This window comes from Bombina bombina, chromosome 11 (genome assembly GCF_027579735.1).
Source record: "Bombina bombina isolate aBomBom1 chromosome 11, aBomBom1.pri, whole genome shotgun sequence".
Lineage (NCBI taxonomy): Eukaryota > Metazoa > Chordata > Amphibia > Anura > Bombinatoridae > Bombina > Bombina bombina.
The window spans coordinates 106,467,376-106,488,425 of record NC_069509.1 but is presented as its reverse complement, the minus strand read 5'-3'; the positions used below and the strand labels follow the sequence as shown (position 1 = coordinate 106,488,425).

The window sequence follows — 21,050 nt, the reverse complement described above, 5'->3', positions numbered from 1 at the left end:
ACTGCATGCCATGCCTCTCAAAAACAAGTGCGCAACACCGGCGCGAAAATGAGACTCTGCCTATGCTTTGGGAAAGCCCCTAAAGAATAAGGTGTCAAAAACAGTGCCTGCCGATATTATTATATCAAAATACCCAGAATAAATGATTCCTCAAGGCTAAATAAGTGTTAATATCAATCGATTTAGCCCAAAAAATGTCTACAGTCTAAATAAGCCCTTGTGAAGCCCTTATTTACAATCGTAATAAACATGGCTTACCGGATCCCATAGGGAAAATGACAGCTTCCAGCATTACATCGTCTTGTTAGAATGTGTCATACCTCAAGCAGCAAAGACTGCAAACTGTTCCCCCAACTGAAGTTAATGCTCTCAACAGTCCTGTGTGGAACAGCCATGGATTTTAGTTACGGTTGCTAAAATCATTTTCCTCATACAAACAGAATTCTTCATCTCTTTTCTGTTTCTGAGTAAATAGTACGTACCAGCACTATTTGAAAATAACAAACTCTTGATTGAATAATGAAAAACTACAGTTAAACACTAAAAAACTCTAAGCCATCTCCGTGGAGATGTTGCCTGTACAACGGCAAAGAGAATGACTGGGGTAGGCGGAGCCTAGGAGGGATCATGTGACCAGCTTTGCTGGGCTCTTTGCCATTTCCTGTTGGGGAAGAGAATATCCCACAAGTAAGGATGACGCCGTGGACCGGACACACCTATGTTGGAGAAAACGTTTTAAAATAAAACCGTTACTGTCTCTTTAAATTTTAAACTGAACACACTTTATTACTGCAATTGCGAAAAAACATGAAGGAATTGTTCAAAATTCACCAAATTTTCACCACAGTGTCTTAAAGCCTTAAAAGTATTGCACACCAAATTTGGAAGCTTTAACCCTTAAAATAACGGAACCGGAGCCGTTTTGAACTTTAACCCCTTTACAGTCCCTGGTATCTGCTTTGCTGAGACCCAACCAAGCCCCAAGGGGAATACGATACCAAATGACGCCTTCAGAAAGTCTTTTCTAAGTATCAGAGCTCCTCTCACATGCGACTGCATGCCATGCCTCTCAAAAACAAGTGCGCAACACCGGCGCGAAAATGAGGCTCTGCCTATGCTTTGGGAAAGCCCCTAAAGAATAAGGTGTCTAAAACAGTGCCTGCCGATATTATTATATCAAAATACCCAGATAAAATGATTCCTCAAGGCTAAATATGTGTTAATAATCAATCGATTTAGCCCAGAAAAAGTCTACAGTCTTAATAAGCCCTTTTTGAAGCCCTTATTTACGATCGTAATAAACATGGCTTACCGGATCCCATAGGGAAAATGACAGCTTCCAGCATTACATCGTCTTGTTAGAATGTGTCATACCTCAAGCAGCAAGAGACTGCTCACTGTTCCCCCAACTGAAGTTAATTGCTCTCAACAGTCCTGTGTGGAACAGCCATGGATTTTAGTGACGGTTGCTAAAATCATTTTCCTCATACAAACAGAAATCTTCATCTCTTTTCTGTTTCTGAGTAAATAGTACATACCAGCACTATTTCAAAATAACAAACTCTTGATTGAATAATAAAAACTACAGTTAAACACTAAAAAACTCTAAGCCATCTCCGTGGAGATGTTGCCTGTACAACGGCAAAGAGAATGACTGGGGTAGGCGGAGCCTAGGAGGGATCATGTGACCAGCTTTGCTGGGCTCTTTGCCATTTCCTGTTGGGGAAGAGAATATCCCACAAGTAAGGATGACGCCGTGGACCGGACACACCTATGTTGGAGAAACTGTTAATCATAAATATCCATGACCACATTACTGTGGTTATAGAAACAGTTTAAAAAATGTATCATTTAAAAGAGGAGGAGGGTCCCACTATTCAGATGAGGTGTTTCATGTTTCTTTATTTAAAAGTATACATTTATATTATATATATAAATGTAAATGCCAGTAAATGCCAATACCTTAGATACATTTAAAAATGGTTTAGATACATTTCTGGCTAGAAAAATAATTAATGGATATGATTGCTTGTGTTAAATGGGTCACCTTTTTAAATGGGATTAATTTAGGTTCAACTGGAGCTTTTATTGTAAGTATATTAAGATTTGTATAGGATGAACTTGATGTACTTCTGTCTTTTTTCAACCTCATCTACTATGTTACTATTTTACTCTCTAATGGGTCTAATCCAGCAGAGACAGTTCCAGTCTGCTCCATAATAGTCCTTAAGAAAGTGTAAGAACGCACAGTTATAAATATGTGAACCGTAGTGAGCAAATAGTCAAACCAGAATAGCAATATACAACAGTAGAACATAAATATAGGTACACTTATATCTTCTCACAAGCAAAAAAAGTATGGTATATCCTGTAATATTCTCTGCCAAGTAAGGTTATATAATTGTACAACTATTTGACAGTAGTACACAATATGGAATATACTGTAGTATCCTCACACAGGTAAAAGTATACTATTGCACAACATATAACAGAAGTACAAGATATGGATATCCTGTAGTATCCTCTCACAAGGAAACAAATTTATGATTACCTGATGAATTAATTTCTTAAATGGTGGTGAGAGTCAACGATCCAATAACCCTGGGCATTACCTTTCCCTACCACTAGGAGGAGGCGAAGATTCCATAACCCTAAGAACTCTATAAAACCCCTCCCACCTAACAGGTTCCTTAGTCTAATGTGTAGCCAAACAAAAAGAGGTAGAAAAAAGTAATAAGAGCAATCAAAGGAGCAGGAAAAAAAGATATTCTCAAGAAATAAAACCACCACCAAAAACATAGGGTGGGGCACTCTCAACCACCATTAACCCTTTGAGTGCTAAGCACTTTCCCACCTGGGTGCTAAGCTGTTCAAATGTTTGTTTGTTTTTTAAGTTTTTTTTTATGTTTCCAGATCCCCAAGACTTACACGGTTGGAAAGGTTAGACGATTACCTTTTTAACGGTGGGTCTTGGAGGGGTCTGTAGCTGCTTAGATGCCTGAGATACAGGCTTCTAAGCAGCATGCCCCCTTTTCCTATACTTAACATTGTTAAGTTTAAATAAAGTTGCAAAGTGACGTCATCACGTCATTGCGGGTTACGTCACTGCGCATAACATGAAGCCCTGGCGATGCCTGTCACTATACAGGCCCGATCGCCGGGGAAGGAGCGGGTGGGAGCCCCCAGTTCTCCCTCAAGGTGGGAGAGTGCTAGCGACAGCTCTGAGCCGTCGTTAGCACCTGAGTGGGAAACTCTGCGATAGCTCAGAGCTGTTGTTAGCACTCAAGGGGTTAAAGAAATGAATTTATCAGATAAGCATAGATTATGTTTTCTTTCATACAGGTGGTGAGAGCCCACAATCTGTTACTCCTGGGAACTAACACCCAAGCTGTGGAGTCAACGAGTAATGAGACAAAGGGTGGGGTTTTTCAAAAAATCTATTTTTTTTAAATGGAAAACTAAATTCACAACCCCACAAAAACCTAAAAAGGGGATTTTTTTTCTTAATGCACTTACAATTTAAGCAAACTAGGCAAAAATAAATCAAGCTGAGACAACTGCCTGAAGGACCTTCCTACCAAAGGCTGCCTCAGAAGAAGCAAAAACATCAAAAAGGTAGAATTTTGTAAAAGTATGCAAAGAAGACCAAGCAGCTGCCTTGCACATTTGGTCAACTGAAGTCTTGTTATTAAAAGTCTAAGAAGTGGCAACTGCATTTGTAGAATGAGCAGTAATCCATTTCGGTGGAAGCAGACCTACCTCCAAGTAAGCCTTATGATTTAAAAAGTTTCAACCAAGAAGCTAAAGAAACAGCAGAAATGTTTTGTTTTCTTCCAGAAAAGTTAACAAAACTAGAAGTTTGTCTGAAATCTTTAGTAGCATTATTGTAATACTTCAATGCTCTAACAACATCCAAATTATGCAGAGATCTCTCTGAAGCATTCTTGGGAATAGGGCACAAAGAAGGGACTACAATTTCCCTACTGAAATTGTCTGAAGACACAACTTTAGGCAATAAATCAAACTTAGTCCTTAACACTACCGTATACTGATGAAAAATAAGATAAGGAGGGTCACAAGAAAACAGCAGATCATTTGGAACCACTTCTATCAGAGAAAATAGCCAAAAGGAACACATTTTTCCAAGACAGATGCTTAATATCCACTTTATGCATAGGGGCCGATTCATCAAGCTCCGCATGGAGCTTGATGCAGCTGTTTCCGCGCGAGCCATCAGGCTTGCCCGAAACAGGAGTTAAGAAGCAGCGGTCTTAAGACCACTGCTCCTTAACTTGTCCGCCACCTCTGAGGCGGCAGACAGCAATCCGCCCGATTACATACAATCGGGTTGATTGACACCCCCTGCTAGCAGATGATTGGCTGCGAATCTGCAGGGGGCGGCATTGCACAAGTAGTTCACCATAACTGCTTGTGCAATGTTAAAGCGTATGCTGTTGACATTTAGCGATGCAGGGTGGACATGATTCGCTATAGCGAATCATGTCCGCCCATGGTATGATAAATCTATTCCCATATGCTCAAAAGGCGGAGCCAGTAAAACCTGCACAAAACCATGAATATCAGGAAGATTAGCAATCTTCCTGTGAAACAAAACAGAAAGGGCAGAAATCTGAGCTTTCAAAGAACTGCAAGAAAGGCCTTTATCCAAACCATTCTGTTAGAACTGCAAAATTCTAAGAATTCTAAAAGAATGCCAAGAAAAAACATGATCTATACACCAGGTAATAAAAACATTCAATACCTTATAATAAATACTTTAAGTCTATGAACCTAGATTAAAGCTTCAGTCATAGAATCTTAAGAATTTACCAATCAATCTCCATGTCATCAAGCTTAGATATTTGAGATTCGGATAGAAAAATGGACTTGAGGCAGAAGGTCCAGAAGCAAGGATGGAAACTGGACATCTGAACAAGATCTGCATATCAGATCCTGGAAGCCCTAGCTAGAGCAATCAGAATAACTGACACTTTTTCTAACCTTATCTTAGAAATCACTCTGGGAAGAAATACCAGATGAGGAAACAGATAAGCAAGCTGAAATGACCAATGAGAAACCAGAGCATACACAGGTTAGACAGTAAATCGGTAGGCAAACCATATGGGCATAAGGGTTCTCTGAAAATATATCAGCCCTCTACTCAAGTTAAGACAATCAGTATTATTAAATTTACAGACAAAACATAAGTAGTGTTTATACTGCTTATAAAGCAGAAATAGTGCGTCCTGAGCGCAAGATGGTCACCTCCAGAATGAGGGAGAAAGCCAATGGAATGGTGCGCGCAAATTAGTATTAAGGGCGAAAGTGTTTTAATTCCTACTTTCCCATATGAAAATTACCCGCCACACTGTGTACCTGTAGTGCGCCAAGCACACTAAACATACCCCCTGTAATCGTTCTTCAACACTGAAAAGTAGCTGCAATCGATTTAACTCCAACCTGCATCTTGAAAATAGAGTGGGGCACCCTAAGGGCAATGCCCCAAAGAGGGCAACTGCAATAGTGAAACAGTCCTCAGAGATCGCTCTGTAGAGAAAGCATGCTTGTTGCAAGAGAAGGCCGCCACAGAGTGAGAGAAGCCAGGAGCGCGCTACAACTGTAGTGGCAGTAAACAGGATTGACATGTCCAGAACCGGATAATGCTTTCCTGGGCTGCACCTTGTCCTCCTACAGAGACCTTGCGCACCCTGACAATCCCTGGTGCCTGTTAAGCCCTTCTCCAGTCTGTAAAGCAGAGGACAAGCTGTTTAAAGTAAAAAATTCAAACATACAGTGCAGTGTACAAAAATGGAATGACAAATAATGTGTGTGTGGATATAAAAAGTCTACACACCCCTGTTAAAATGTCAGGTTTCTGTGATGTAAAAAAATGAGACAAAGATAAATCATTTCAGAACTTTTTCCACCTTTAATGTGACCTATAAACTGTACAACTCAATTGAAAAACAAACTGAAATGTTTTAGGTAGAGGGAAGAAAAAATATAAAAATAAAATATGTTGCATAAGTGTGCACACCCTTAAACTAATACATTGTTGAAGAACATTTTGATTTTATTACAGCACTCAGTCTTTTTGGGTATGAGTCTATAAGCATGGCACATTTTGACTTGGCAAGATTTGCCCACTCTTCTTTGCAAAAACACTCCAAATATGTCAGATTGCGAGGGCATCTCCTGTGCACAGCCCTCTTCAGATCACCACACAGATTTTCAATCGGATTTAAGTCTGGGCTCTGGATGGGCCATCCCAAAACATTAATCTTCTTCTGGTGAAGCCATTCCTTTGTTGATTTGGATGTATGCTTTGGGTTGTTGTCATGCTGAAAGATGAAGTTCCTCTTCATGTTCAGCTTTCTAGCAGAAGTCTGAAGGTTTTATGCCAATATTGACTGGTATTTGGAACTGTTTATAATTCCCTCTAGCTTAACTAAGGCCCCAGTTCCAGCTGAAGAAAAACAGCCCCAAAGCATGATGCTGCCACCACCATGCTTCACTGTGGGTATGGTGCTTTTTTGTGATGTGCAGTGCTGCTTTTGCGCCAAACATATCTTTTGGAATTATGGCCAAAAAGTTCAACCTTGATTTCATCAGACCATAACACCTTTTCCCACATGCTTTTGGGAGACTTCAGATGTGTTTTTCCAATATGTATCCTGACTTGGATGTTTTTCTTCGTAAGAAAAGGCTTTCGTCTTGCCACTCTACCCCATAGCCCAGACATATGAAGAATACGGGCGATTGTTGTCACATGTACCACACAGCCAGTACTTGCCAGATATTCCTGCAGCTTCTTTAATGTTGCTGTAGGCCTCTTGGTAGCCTCCCAGACCAGTTTTCTTCTCGTCTTTTCATCAATTTTGGAGGGACATCCAGTTCTTGGTAATGTCACTGTTGTGCTATATTTTCTCCACTTGATGATGACTGTCTTTACTATGTTCCATGGCATATCTAATGCCTTGGAAATTCTTGTGTACCCTTCTCCTGACTCATACCTTTTAACAATGAGATCCATCTGATGCTTTGGAAGCTCTCTGTGGACCATGGCTTTTGCTGTGGGATGCGACTAAGAAAATTTCAGGAAAGACCAACTAGAGCAGCTGAACTTTATTTGAGGCTAATCAGAGGCACTTTAAATGATGGCAGGTGTATGCTGACCCATATTTAACATGATTTTGAATGTGATTGCTTAATTCTGAACACAGCTACATCCCCAGTTATAAGTGGGTGTGCACACTTATGCAACCACATTATTTTATTTATTTTTTGTTTTCTTCCCTCCACCTAAAAGATTTCAGTTTGTTTTTCTATTGAGTTGTACAGTTTATAGGTCACATTAAAGGTGGGAAAAGTTCTGAAATGATTTATCTTTGTGTCATTTTTTTACATCACAGAAACCTGACATTTTAACAGGGGTGTATAGACTTTTTATATCCACTGTATATAAACTTCCCCTTAACTAACAAGGTACTTAATAGACTGTAGCAGTATGCTCAGAATTGAATATGAATGTGAACTAACTTAGTGAACCTGCTAATAGCCTGAGGGCTGAGAGAAGGTGCAGGTACTTACCTAATAGCTGCCCACTCCTTTGATCTTACCCTGATCTCAGCCTGAAGATCCAGTAAATTGCCCTTCCAGTACTGTAACCTACAGCAGAGTATATACTAAGGGAGTACATTATCATGGCCCAGCAGGAGATGGATAAAGGAACTGTTCCCGCAACACTGGTGGCAGGCTTGTCACCAAGATTTACATTGCACAGCCAGTACTCTCCTGTGTCCCACTCATCCAATAACTATACATTGAGGGATAATTTGGGATTCATATCCCTGCAATCTTGAAGAAATGCAGAACACCTCTATCTTCACCTGCTCCTAGACTAGGCAAAGACAATACTGGGAAGGATAGGGAAGTAGGAGGGATACTTAATGTTCTGGTGTAGGGTGTCTTCGCCTCCTCCTGGTGGCCAGGAGATGAATTCCCACAAGTAAGAATTTCCGTGGACTCTCACCACCTTAGAAAAAAATAAATAAACTTTCACAATTAAGATAAAACTTGCAGTTTTAAATAATTAACTTCTATTACCAAATTTCCTTTGTTCTTTTGATATCCTCTGTTGAAGAGTAAACCTAGGTAGGCTCAGGAACAGAATTACACTACTACTAAACACAACTGCTGTGCCAATGAGAGGCGCCACCAATCACCATTTATCTCCTAGTAGTGCATTGCTGCTCCTCAGCATACCGAGGTATACTCTTCAACAAAGGATACTAAAGAGCAAAGCTAATTTGATACTAGAAGTCCATTGTAAAGTTGCTTAAAATGATCTCAGTCATAAAAGTTTAATTTTAAGCTTACTGTCCCTTTATTGCATTTTAATATATTGAACTTTCTACAAAAACAATTTAAAGCACAAAATATAAATTATTATTATTAACAATAACAACTCACTGTAACTCAACAAATAATAAAAGGCCTTTTTCTTGAACTAACACAAGCAAAGTGTGAATCATGAATTTCATGCAGATGCAAGAGAATTTTTCGATACCTCAATCTGCACATCATCCCATTGATCTAACCGGACAGATTTTAATCGGCTGATCTGAGGTATATTCCGATGTATTCCAGAGCAGTTTAGACAAATGAAAACACCCAATGTATATGAAGCCCAATCGGGATCTGCAAGGAAAAAAACATGTAAAGGAACATTAGCATGGAACTGGGCTAGAAATCACACAGTAACTTGTTGTATTAGACGTTCTTTCATATACTATGAACCAGTAATTCAGCTAGAGATAGATTTTTAAATGTTCTCAGGGATAACTTCTTATCACAATAAATAGAGGAGGTAACTAGGAATAAAGCTATATTGGATTTAGTGCTAACAAACGATACATATATAATATCAAATCTAAAAGTCAAGGAACATTGGGGTAATAGTGATCATAACATGGTGACATTTGAAATCACTTTCCATAAGCAGAGTCTTAAAGGTTTAACTAAGACGTTTCATTTTAAGAAAGCAAAATTCAATGATTTAAGGAAATCATTAAATAACAAATTGATTCGAAGTATTCTCTAATAAGAAAACATAATTTATGCTTACCTGATAAATTCCTTTCTCCTGTAGTGTAGTCAGTCCACGGGTCATCCATTACTTATGGGATATTAACTCCTCCCCAACAGGAAGTGCAAGAGGATCACCCAAGCAGAGCTGCTATATAGCTCCTCCCCTCTACGTCACACCCAGTCATTCGACCGAAAACCAAACGAGAAAGGAGAAACTATAGGGTGCAGTGGTGACTGGAGTATAATTTAAAATTTTGACCTGCCATAAAAAACAGGGCGGGCCGTGGACTGACTACACTACAGGAGAAAGGAATTTATCAGGTAAGCATAAATTATGTTTTCTCCTGTTAAGTGTAGTCAGTCCACGGGTCATCCATTACTTATGGGATACCAATACCAAAGCTAAAGTACACGGATGACGGGAGGGACAGGCAGGATCTTTATACGGAAGGAACCACTGCCTGAAGAACCTTTCTCCCAAAAACAGCCTCCGAAGAAGCAAAAGTGTCAAATTTGTAAAATTTGGAAAAAGTATGAAGAGAAGACCAAGTTGCAGCCTTGCAAATCTGTTCAACAGAGGCCTCATTCTTAAAGGCCCAAGTGGAAGCCACAGCTCTAGTAGAATGAGCTGTAATCCTTTCAGGAGGTTGCTGTCCAGCAGTCTCATAGGCTAAACGTATTATGCTACGAAGCCAAAAGGATAGAGAGGTAGCAGATGCTTTTTGACCTCTCCTCTGTCCAGAATAAACGACAAACAGGGAAGAAGTTTGGCGAAAATCTTTAGTTGCCTGTAAATAAAATTTCAGGGCACGGACTACGTCTAGATTGTGCAGAAGTCGTTCCTTCTTTGAAGAAGGGTTAGGGCACAATGATGGAACAACAATCTCTTGATTGATATTCTTGTTAGTGACTACCTTAGGTAAGAACCCAGGTTTAGTACGCAGAACTACCTTATCTGAATGAAAAATCAGATAAGGAGAATCACAATGTAAGGCTGATAACTCAGAGACTCTACGAGCCGAGGAAATAGCCATTAAAAACAGAACTTTCCAAGATAACAGCTTGATATCAATGGAATGAAGGGGTTCAAACGGAACACCCTGTAAAACGTTAAGAACTAAGTTTAAGCTCCACGGTGGAGCTACAATCTTAAACACAGGCTTAATCCTAGCCAAAGCCTGACAAAAAGCCTGAACGTCTGGAACTTCTGACAGACGCTTGTGTAAAAGGATGGACAGAGCTGAGATCTGTCCCTTTAAAGAACTTGCAGATAAACCCTTTTCTAAACCTTCTTGTAGAAAAGACAATATCCTAGGAATCCTAACCTTACTCCATGAGTAACTCTTGGATTCGCACCAGTGTAAGTATTTACGCCATATCTTATGGTAAATCTTCCTGGTAACAGGTTTCCTAGCCTGTATTAAGGTATCAATTACTGACTCCGAAAATCCACGCTTTGATAAAATCAAGCGTTCAATTTCCATGCAGTCAGCTTCAGAGAAATTAGATTTTGATGTTTGAAAGGACCCTGAATTAGAAGGTCCTGTCTCAGAGGCAGAGACCAAGGTGGACAGGATGACATGTCCACTAGATCTGCATACCAGGTCCTGCGTGGCCACGCAGGCGCTATTAGAATCACCGATGCTTTCTCCTGTTTGATCCTGGCAATCAAACGAGGAAGCATCGGGAAGGGTGGAAACACATAAGCCATCCTGAAGGTCCAAGGAGCTGTCAAAGCATCTATCAGGACCGCTCCCGGGTCCCTGGACCTGGACCCGTAACAAGGAAGCTTGGCGTTCTGGCGAGACGCCATGAGATCCATATCTGGTTTGCCCCAACGTCGAAGTATTTGGGCAAAGACCTCCAGATGAAGTTCCCACTCCCCCGGATGAAAAGTCTGGCGACTTAGGAAATCCGCCTCCCAGTTCTCCACTCCTGGGATGTGGATCGCTGACAGGTGGCAAGAGTGAGACTCTGCCCAGCGAATTATCTTTGATACTTCCATCATCGCTAGGGAACTCCTTGTCCCTCCTTGATGGTTGATGTAAGCCACAGTCGTGATGTTGTCCGACTGAAACCTGATGAACCTCCGAGTTGCTAACTGAGGCCAAGCCAGAAGGGCATTGAGAACTGCTCTCAATTCCAGAATGTTTATTGGAAGGAGACTCTCCTCTTGAGTCCATGATCCCTGAGCCTTCAGGGAATTCCAGACAGCGCCCCAACCTAGTAGGCTGGCGTCTGTTGTTACAATTGTCCAGTCTGGCCTGCTGAAGGGCATCCCCCTGGACAGATGTGGCCGAGAAAGCCACCATAGAAGAGAATCTCTGGTCTCTTGATCCAGATTCAGCGTAGGGGACAAATCTGAGTAATCCCCATTCCACTGACTTAGCATGCACAATTGCAGCGGTCTGAGATGCAGGCGTGCAAAAGGAACTATGTCCATTGCCGCTACCATTAAGCCGATTACCTCCATGCATTGAGCCACTGACGGGTGTTGAATGGAATGAAGGACACGGCAAGCATTTAGAAGCTTTGTTAACCTGTCCTCTGTCAGGTAAATTTTCATTTCTACAGAATCTATAAGAGTCCCCAAGAAGGGAACTCTTGTGAGTGGTAAGAGAGAACTCTTTTCCTCGTTCACTTTCCACCCATGCGACCTTAGAAATGCCAGTACTAACTCTGTATGAGACTTGGCAGTTTGAAAGCTTGACGCTTGTATCAGAATGTCGTCTAGGTACGGAGCCACCGAAATTCCTCGTGGTCTTAGTACCGCCAGAAGAGAGCCCAGAACCTTTGTAAAGATTCTTGGAGCCGTAGCCAACCCGAATGGAAGAGCTACAAACTGGTAATGCCTGTCTAGGAAGGCAAACCTTAGATACCGGTAATGTTCTTTGTGAATCGGTATGTGAAGGTAAGCATCCTTTAAATCCACTGTGGTCATGTACTGACCTCTTTGGATCATGGGTAAGATTGTCCGAATAGTTTCCATTTTGAACGATGGAACTCTTAGGAATTTGTTTAGGATCTTTAAATCCAATATTGGTCTGAAGGTTCCCTCTTTTTTGGGAACCACAAACAGATTTGAGTAAAACCCTTGTCCGTGTTCCGACCGCGGAACTGAGTGGATCACTCCCATTAGTAAAAGGTCTTGTACACAGCGTAGAAACGCCTCTTTCTTTATCTGGTTTGTTGACAACCTTGAAAGGTGAAATCTCCCTTGTGGAGGAGAAGCTTTGAAGTCCAGAAGATATCCCTGAGATATGATCTCCAACGCCCAGGGATCCTGGACATCTCTTGCCCAAGCCTGGGCGAAGAGAGAGAGTCTGCCCCCCACTAGATCCGTTCCCGGATCGGGGGCCCTCACTTCATGCTGTCTTAGGGGCAGCAGCAGGTTTTCTGGCCTGCTTGCCCTTGTTCCAGGTCTGGTTAGGTTTCCAGCCTTGTCTGTAGCGAGCAACAGCTCCTTCCTGTTTTGGAGCAGAGGAAGTTGATGCTGCTCCTGCCTTGAAGTTACGAAAGGCACGAAAATTAGACTGTCTAGCCCTAGGTCTGGCTCTGTCTTGAGGCAGGGCATGGCCTTTACCTCCCGTAATATCAGCGATAATTTCTTTCAAACCGGGCCCGAATAAAGTCTGCCCCTTGAAAGGTATGTTAAGTAATTTAGATTTAGAAGTAACATCAGCTGACCAGGATTTTAGCCACAGCGCTCTGCGTGCCTGAATGGCGAATCCGGAATTCTTAGCCGTAAGTTTAGTTAAATGTACTACGGCATCAGAAATAAATGAATTAGCTAGCTTAAGGGTTTTAAGCTTGTGTGTAATCTCATCTAATGGCGCTGAGTCAAGGGTCTCTTCCAGAGACTCAAACCAAAATGCTGCCGCAGCCGTGACAGGCGCAATGCATGCAAGAGGTTGCAATATAAAACCTTGTTGAACAAACATTTTCTTAAGGTAACCCTCTAACTTTTTATCCATTGGATCTGAAAAAGCACAGCTATCCTCCACCGGGATAGTGGTACGCTTAGCTAAAGTAGAAACTGCTCCCTCCACCTTAGGGACCGTTTGCCATAAGTCCCGTGTGGTGGCGTCTATTGGAAAAAATTTTCTGAATATAGGAGGGGGTGAGAAAGGCACACCGGGTCTATCCCACTCCTTAGTAACAATTTCAGTAAGTCTCTTAGGTATAGGAAAAACGTCAGTACTCGTCGGTACCGCAAAATATTTATCCAACCTACACATTTTCTCTGGGATTGCAACTGTGTTACAATCATTCAGAGCCGCTAACACCTCCCCTAGCAATACACAGAGGTTTTCCAGCTTAAACTTAAAATTTGAAATGTCTGAATCCAGTTTATTTGGATCAGATCCGTCACCCGCAGAATGAAGCTCTCCGTCCTCATGTTCTGCAAATTGTGACGCAGTATCAGACATGGCCCTAGCATTATCAGCGCACTCTGTTCTCACCCCAGAGTGATCTCGTTTACCCCTAAGTTCTGGCAATTTAGACAAAACTTCAGTCATAACATTAGCCATGTCTTGTAGAGTGATTTGTAATGGCCGCCCTGATGTACTTGGCGTTACAATATCACGCACCTCCTGAGCGGGAGATGCAGGTACTGACACGTGAGGCAAGTTAGTCGGCATAACTTCCCCCTCGTTGTATGGTGAATGTTGCTTAACATGTACAGATTGATTTTTATTTAAAGTAGCATCAATGCAATTAGTACATAAATTTCTATTGGGCTCCACCTTGGCTTTTGAACATATTGCACAAAGAGATTCCTCTGTGTCAGACATGTTTAACAAACTAGCAATTAGACTAGCAAGCTTGGAAATACTTTTCAACTAAATTTACAAGCAATATGGAAAACGTTACTGTGCCTTTAAGAAGCACAGAAAAACTGTCACAGTTGAATAACAAAGAACCGGATTAGTTATAGAAACCAAATTTTCACAGTAAAAGCATAAATTTAGCAAAGGATTGCACTTATTAGCAATGGATGATTAACCCTTAATATCAGAAAAAACAATTGAAAATATAAGCGTTTTTATCACAGTCAAAGCACAGTCTCACAGGTCTGCTGTGAGTGATTACCTCCCTCAAAACAAGTTTTGAAGACCCCTGAGCTCTGTGGAGACGTCCTGGATCATGCAGGGAGAAAAGGCAGACTGTGACTGAATTTCTGATGCGTAGTAAAAGCGCCAAAAAAGGCCCCTCCCACTCACAATACAACAGTGAGGGAAGCTCAGTAAACTGTTTTAATTTAAAACAAACGACAGCCATGTGGAAAATAACGCCCAAAACAATTTTTCACCAAGTAAGAGGGGTGGGGTGTGAGGGCGCTAGTGAAAGCTTAAGAAATCTAAATGGTGAATATTTAACACAGTATGTGTCTATGTATTCAGTGTCTGCTCAAATAATTGCTTTAAATATATAAAACTAAAATTTCAGTGTTTGTTTATATAAATGCTGTGTAATAGTTTGTGTATTTTATAACGTTTTAGGATATATTATGACCATATATCATAATTTATAATAATTTAAATAAAGTGCACTGTGTGACAAATTTTCTGCAACCAAAAATTCTTTGATTTTTAATATACACTGCTATATAGAATCAATATTTCTCTTGAAAATTTCATACGTTTTAAACTTGGTTTTAACTTACAAATTCTAAGTATACCGATGTTCAAATATATATCTTCATTCAAATACTATATAGGTATTTCTCTTTTGTACAAATATATGCCAAAAGAACAACAAAAGAGGAGATTAAATGTTAATAAAAGTTATTTATTATAACAATATAAAAATCGAATTAAATAAAAGGGACGTCTCCCCAAAATTAAAAAATTAAAATAAAAACAGTATCTGTTAGCAGTAGATTCTGAATTCCTAATAATTTCTGCAACTCTATATAAACAAGGGAGTCTTTGCAATCAGGTTTCTAAGGATTTCCCATTGCCGTATTTTCTTAACAGAAATGTTTCTTATTATGGCAATTTAAAGTTGTACAAAGTCAGTAAGGTTTTGCAGTATGCAGTCCCAGACTTAGCGGTTCAAAGTGAGGTTAGATGAATATTGTGATACTTAGCGTATGAGTTACCTTCTCCCTTACAGCCGGTTTATTCACTGCTGTTTTCCTCGATGCGACTGTAAACTCAGACCCGCCGCATGTAGTCGGCGTCTGACGTCACTGTCTGGTCTTTGATCTTCTGAATCCGTTATTAAGTAACAGTTTGGCTCTTTAATTTTTCAGAGCCTCTGTGTTTCAAAAAATCCTGCACTTAGTGTTGTACACGCAGGAAAGAGATGCTTGAAAGATGTTATGTAGTAGTTGTTGGTAGTAAAAATAACCCGGGTTATACTGTCATAACACTTTTTCGATTGCTTAATTCAAAAGCTTGTAGAAAAGTCACTTAGTACCACTGAGGGTCACAGGAATCACTGGAAGCCACCAAGGGTCACAAGGGTCACCTTGTGACCCTTGGTGGCTTCCAGTGATTCCTGTGACCCTCAGTGGTACTAAGTGACTTTTCTACAAGCTTTTGAATTAAGCAATCGAAAAAGTGTTATGACAGTATAACCCGGGTTATTTTTACTACCAACAACTACTACATAACATCTTTCAAGCATCTCTTTCCTGCGTGTACAACACTAAGTGCAGGATTTTTTGAAACACAGAGGCTCTGAAAAATTAAAGAGCCAAACTGTTACTTAATAACGGATTCAGAAGATCAAAGACCAGACAGTGACGTCAGACGCCGACTACATGCGGCGGGTCTGAGTTTACAGTCGCATCGAGGAAAACAGCAGTGAATAAACCGGCTGTAAGGGAGAAGGTAACTCATACGCTAAGTATCACAATATTCATCTAACCTCACTTTGAACCGCTAAGTCTGGGACTGCATACTGCAAAACCTTACTGACTTTGTACAACTTTAAATTGCCATAATAAGAAACATTTCTGTTAAGAAAATACGGCAATGGGAAATCCTTAGAAACCTGATTGCAAAGACTCCCTTGTTTATATAGAGTTGCAGAAATTATTAGGAATTCAGAATCTACTGCTAACAGATACTGTTTTTATTTTAATTTTTATATATATATATATATATATATATACATATACATATACACACAGTATATATATACCTAACCCCTAGCAAATTTAGGTTTATAGTAACATGCAGAATAATAATTGTATATATGTATATGTTGATTTGTATTAATTTTTAATTTTTATTTATTCAAAACTCTTTTTGTGCTTATTACTTCACCTGTTCTTATGGGCGGTTTTCTAAATCCCTATAAAATAGCACGTATGACGTGCAAACTAACATGCCCTGATGAAGCCCCGTCCCTTTGATGACGTAAGGGTGAAACACGTGTCGGCGATTGGTCAGCCGACTCACGTGGTGTCCATGCTGTTTGGTGGAGCCCTTTGATGAAACTAGGAGGAATCGAGCAGGAAACTTTTCTGGCGTGATGGTGTGTACATGGAGAGTACATAAACAAGCTACTGAGGTGTAACAGATATCATTTGGAGGATAACAGATGTTCGTCGACTACTCAAGTATAGGAACGGCTGGTGTGAGGTCCTAAAGGGAAATTGGAGCTACGCTAAGGTTGCGGGTAAACTGAGACAGCTTTGAAAGGGTGCAGTTGACAGAGGGGTACTATTTAAACAGCAAGTACCCTCCTGTACCCTTTCTTTTCCAGCTTGACGTATGTGCTTTGTTTTGCCTGCTATTCTATGCTGCATTAACCTGACCTCCCGCTGAATACTTGCTTCTGTGTCTGCTTGAGTGACTCTCCCTATCTTTATCTGCTTCACCTATTAACAGCTTACAACCGCATACCGCTTGTTTAATGCTCCTATGATGACGACCTGCTCTTTTTCTGCTGTTGGGCACCTTATCGAATAGTGCATTATCTACCTTGGGGACTTTGCACCTGTTATTTTGGTACTAGTCTGGAGGACTGTTCAACACCTTAAGTCCCTTATGGAATCCTTTTGAATATGTTTATTTTGCCTATTTGATTAATATTCTATATTGATTGCCTCTAATTGTGCTGTGCCACATTATCTTGTTATGCTTTAAGCTTGCTTCGCTTACAACTATTACTATAAGTATGACAAGTACTGTATTCAGGAACGTAAATCGCTCTGATTTTAGGTGTTTCAGTTTTCACTAAAACCTTTATTAGGTCTGATACACACCTGTGAGCTTTCCTTAATCCTACAGCACTATGTTGAGCAAACTGCTAATGAATTCACATGTCTAATATATATGTGTATAGCTCTACTCTGCATGGGTAACACTTGGGCCGGCCCACTGGTGTAATTATTTCTGTTGACTATAGGTTAACTATTTGTTACTGTAAATTTTGGTTATGGTTTGTATTATTATTTTTGCTTTTGCCAGGGTAGATCTGACTTGGTCTGGACCTACTGGTCACACAATAAAACCACCTTTCTGAAAGTAATTTTTCTACAAGTGTTTTTCTTAAAAGAGTGCTTTATTCCCAGACTTTGTGCCATTCTTCTCTCTTTGTTATTGTGGAAATATATATATATATATATATATATATATATATAGTTTGTGTAAATGTCTACTTAATATAAATAAACTTATTTTAATTTTGCAAAGACCATACCTAAGCACAACATGAAAAGCTATTTTTTTTTAAACATAACAAATTACATTGGTCAATTGATGACAGAACATATTTGTAATTGATAAATGTTGTTTCTAAACTCAAGCACAGGCCTCGTTTCAAAGAACTCTGAGGCCCAAAGGAGGAAGTTTGGAAAACAATGTATAGAAACACCCATTACAATGACACTCCTGAACAGTGTCTGACAAACCTGATGGATAGACATAAAACTGTGGGAACATTAAAAATTATACAAAATGTAAAGCAATCATGCAAGTACACCTAGTCCTATGATAGTACAGCAATAAATACAGTCTGCACTTACACAAATTTGTCAGTTCTCTATGTCCTGCATCTAGAATTTGTGTAATTCTGCAAAGATAGTTGGGCCCAGGTTCACCATCAAGAAGAATGAGGCACTCGTCTCTTCCCTGGAGTACCTACTCCAGGCTGTTTGGAGACCAGATGAGGTATACCAGCTCTGCAGTGAGAGAAGGCATCTGTGTCTCTCTGAATGATGCTGTTAATGCAATGTCAGAGACACAAAGCACCATCTCACAGGTCAAAGGACCCCATTGAAGCATAGGGTCTCAAAATTGGTGGTCATGGAAAAGGTATTGGCAGAGGTAAAAAGCAACCTGTGACCACCAGTTCTAACAAGCTATGAGGAGACCTTATGCGGCCTCGTGGGCCTGGAGCTCCCTCCTTCACCTGCAACAAGGTTGTCTTCTGCTGATTGGTCTTCCTCATCTCACTTTTCAAGCAGTCAGGAGGAAGCTTTTCCTTAAATGGAGAAACCTAGTGCCTCTCCTAAAGGTGACCTGAGGCACCAGCAGCAACAGGAGACTGGCTTTTGTAATATCAATAATCATATATATTTATAGTAAATATAGAAAGAATAATCGGGTTTAAACCATTAGTCAACATTAAAAAAAAAAAGAAGAAAGGGGATTCTGCACTCTTTTTAAATATATTATAAATGTATTAAACATATCATTAAAGGGACACTGAACCCAAATGTTTTCTTCTGTGATTCAGATAGAACATGCAATTTTTTTTAAAAAAAAATTTCTTTATTATTCAGCAGAGTAAATTTCAACATTTTGTTTGCGCCATGCAAGGTCCATATCCAACATCAACATAAAATTAAACCAGAACTTAACTGTATTAACAATACCACTTAACTTAACCATAGCAAAATTAACAGTTACTAACACAATAATTATATTAACAAAGTCTGACCCAAGCTCTGGCATCAATACTTATCGTCTATGGACTGAATTAACTAGTTTACACTACTGATTTTACATCTACTACCCACAATTTCTGATCGCTTCACATCACCGGACCAGTTTTTGGGACAAGTCATATTTGTCACTTGATCCCTAATAGATGTGGACAGAGGAAGACTTTGCCAGTTTGTTAAGCTCTGTTTAATATCCAGCATGATTAAGGGATAATATCCCAAAACGTTGCTGCCTACCTGCTTTGTACCTGTATGGGATAAGATGTTCTAATAAAGCATTAAAAATTCATTGAGGTGCTGTGGATTTTTCTACTTTTTTACATATATAGAGGTTGACAGTCCCTCTCACCACTTGCACCTGTGATACTGTGGAGCTGTACACGGTTTGTGAGTATCCTGAAGTATTGGGGGGGATGTTTAATTCATACAGCTTATCTATGTTAGATGGAATTAGGACACCTAGATATTTAAATGCATCTGACACTATTTTAAAGGGTATGTTTGATGGTGATTCTTTATTTTTTCTCAACCATAGCATTTCTGATTTTGAAGTATTGACTTTATAGCCTGAAAAAGATCCAAATTGTTTAATGATCAGTATTAACTTTGGCAAGTTGTCTTTGATGTTTGCTATTGTCAAGGTATATGTGAGATTAATAAATATATATTTTGATCATATATTTCAAGATTAATAAATCTGTATCTTTGATCAGATATTTTCACTGATCAGTAGAAAATAACTCATTGCATTCAGAAGAACTAACTAAACAGACAGGTTTAGTTCTACGCCCACTTCTTCAATTACACAGGAAACTCCTAAGGATTACTTCAAAAGAATCATTCATAGCTAAAGTGTGAACTTGAAGCCATACCAAATTTGCTATAATCAACTTACAGTTTGAGAAAGGATGAGTCATAAAAAGGCAAATTAAGGGGATAAGATTGTCAGATAGGTGACACAACACAAAATATATGAAGACGAAATGTCTGAATTACCCTTTTGGAACTAATCAAAATCATAGAGAAACAGCTTTTATACACATAGGTGTTAATTATTCCCCAAACATCAAATACACATCTGCACTGCTGGCTAAACAGGAAATATACTGTTTTAAAGACTTTTACAACTCCTCGTGGATTGACCCCTGTGGGGCAGTAAAGGCTTTGAAAAGCACAGACAAATGCTAAGGTGTGACTCTGGAAACTCACATAAGCAGGCAGCAAATAGACATCAATTTATTTTTTTTTCTGTTTGAATGCATGTCTCAGAATGTATCAAATATAGAAATTGAAAATTGTCTAATTCTCTATTATTACAGGGATATTTGCTAAGCTTGGGAGGTAACTGTTTTAGTCAGTCAAAAATGTGTAATAACCTCTGTTTTGTCTATATTTTTCAGACAGATAATCTCAAATCTACATAGAAATGAATGTGCATATATATATATATATATATATATATGTTTTGAAAACATAAAAGATCTTACTTAACCTCTGTGTTTTTAAGAATATAAATAAATACTTGTAGACCTGGAAAGAAATAATTAATGACACTTATTACTTTATTTCAGATGGAATGCCGGCATGAAATGAAATATCATATCATATGAATGTGCAATAAATGTTTATAACGTTTCAAATACATCTTTTAAAATATAGTGAGATGAAGATATGGAAGTTACTTTGATGTGATATGACTATGAGATATAAATTTTCTGTTAGGCCAAATGAAATATAAATTATTTTAATATAATGCTAGATGTATTTGATGTTTCATATCAAAACGATCAGGAAATGAATCAGACGCTGCTCCATCTATGATTGATGCTGAGAAAGGTTAATACAAGAAATTATGGCAGCTATTACATAGTTTAAAGAAATATTTCACTGTCTAAAAATGTTTTAGAAATGTTAAGGATGAATTTGTTTTATGCTATCTGCTACCACCGAAGGGCCGATACCGGTATAGCAGTTGAGATTTAACTGCTTAAAGGATGCGTTTCCATGGTGACCAAGGGCCAATCCAAATAGACATCCCACCTAACCAATGGGA

General features: G+C 39.4%; 1 protein-coding gene across 1 annotated transcript in view; it reads right to left on the bottom strand.

Moving 5' to 3' along the window:
- Window positions 1–21,050, bottom strand: part of ADAP1 (ArfGAP with dual PH domains 1) — a 1,315,539-nt gene that overhangs the window by 1,076,558 nt on the left and 217,931 nt on the right. Inside the window, exon 2 of the mRNA XM_053695288.1 lies at window positions 8,570–8,700. Within this exon, the coding sequence (XP_053551263.1) occupies window positions 8,570–8,700 (131 nt within the window). The remainder of the gene's footprint in view (window positions 1–8,569; window positions 8,701–21,050) is intronic.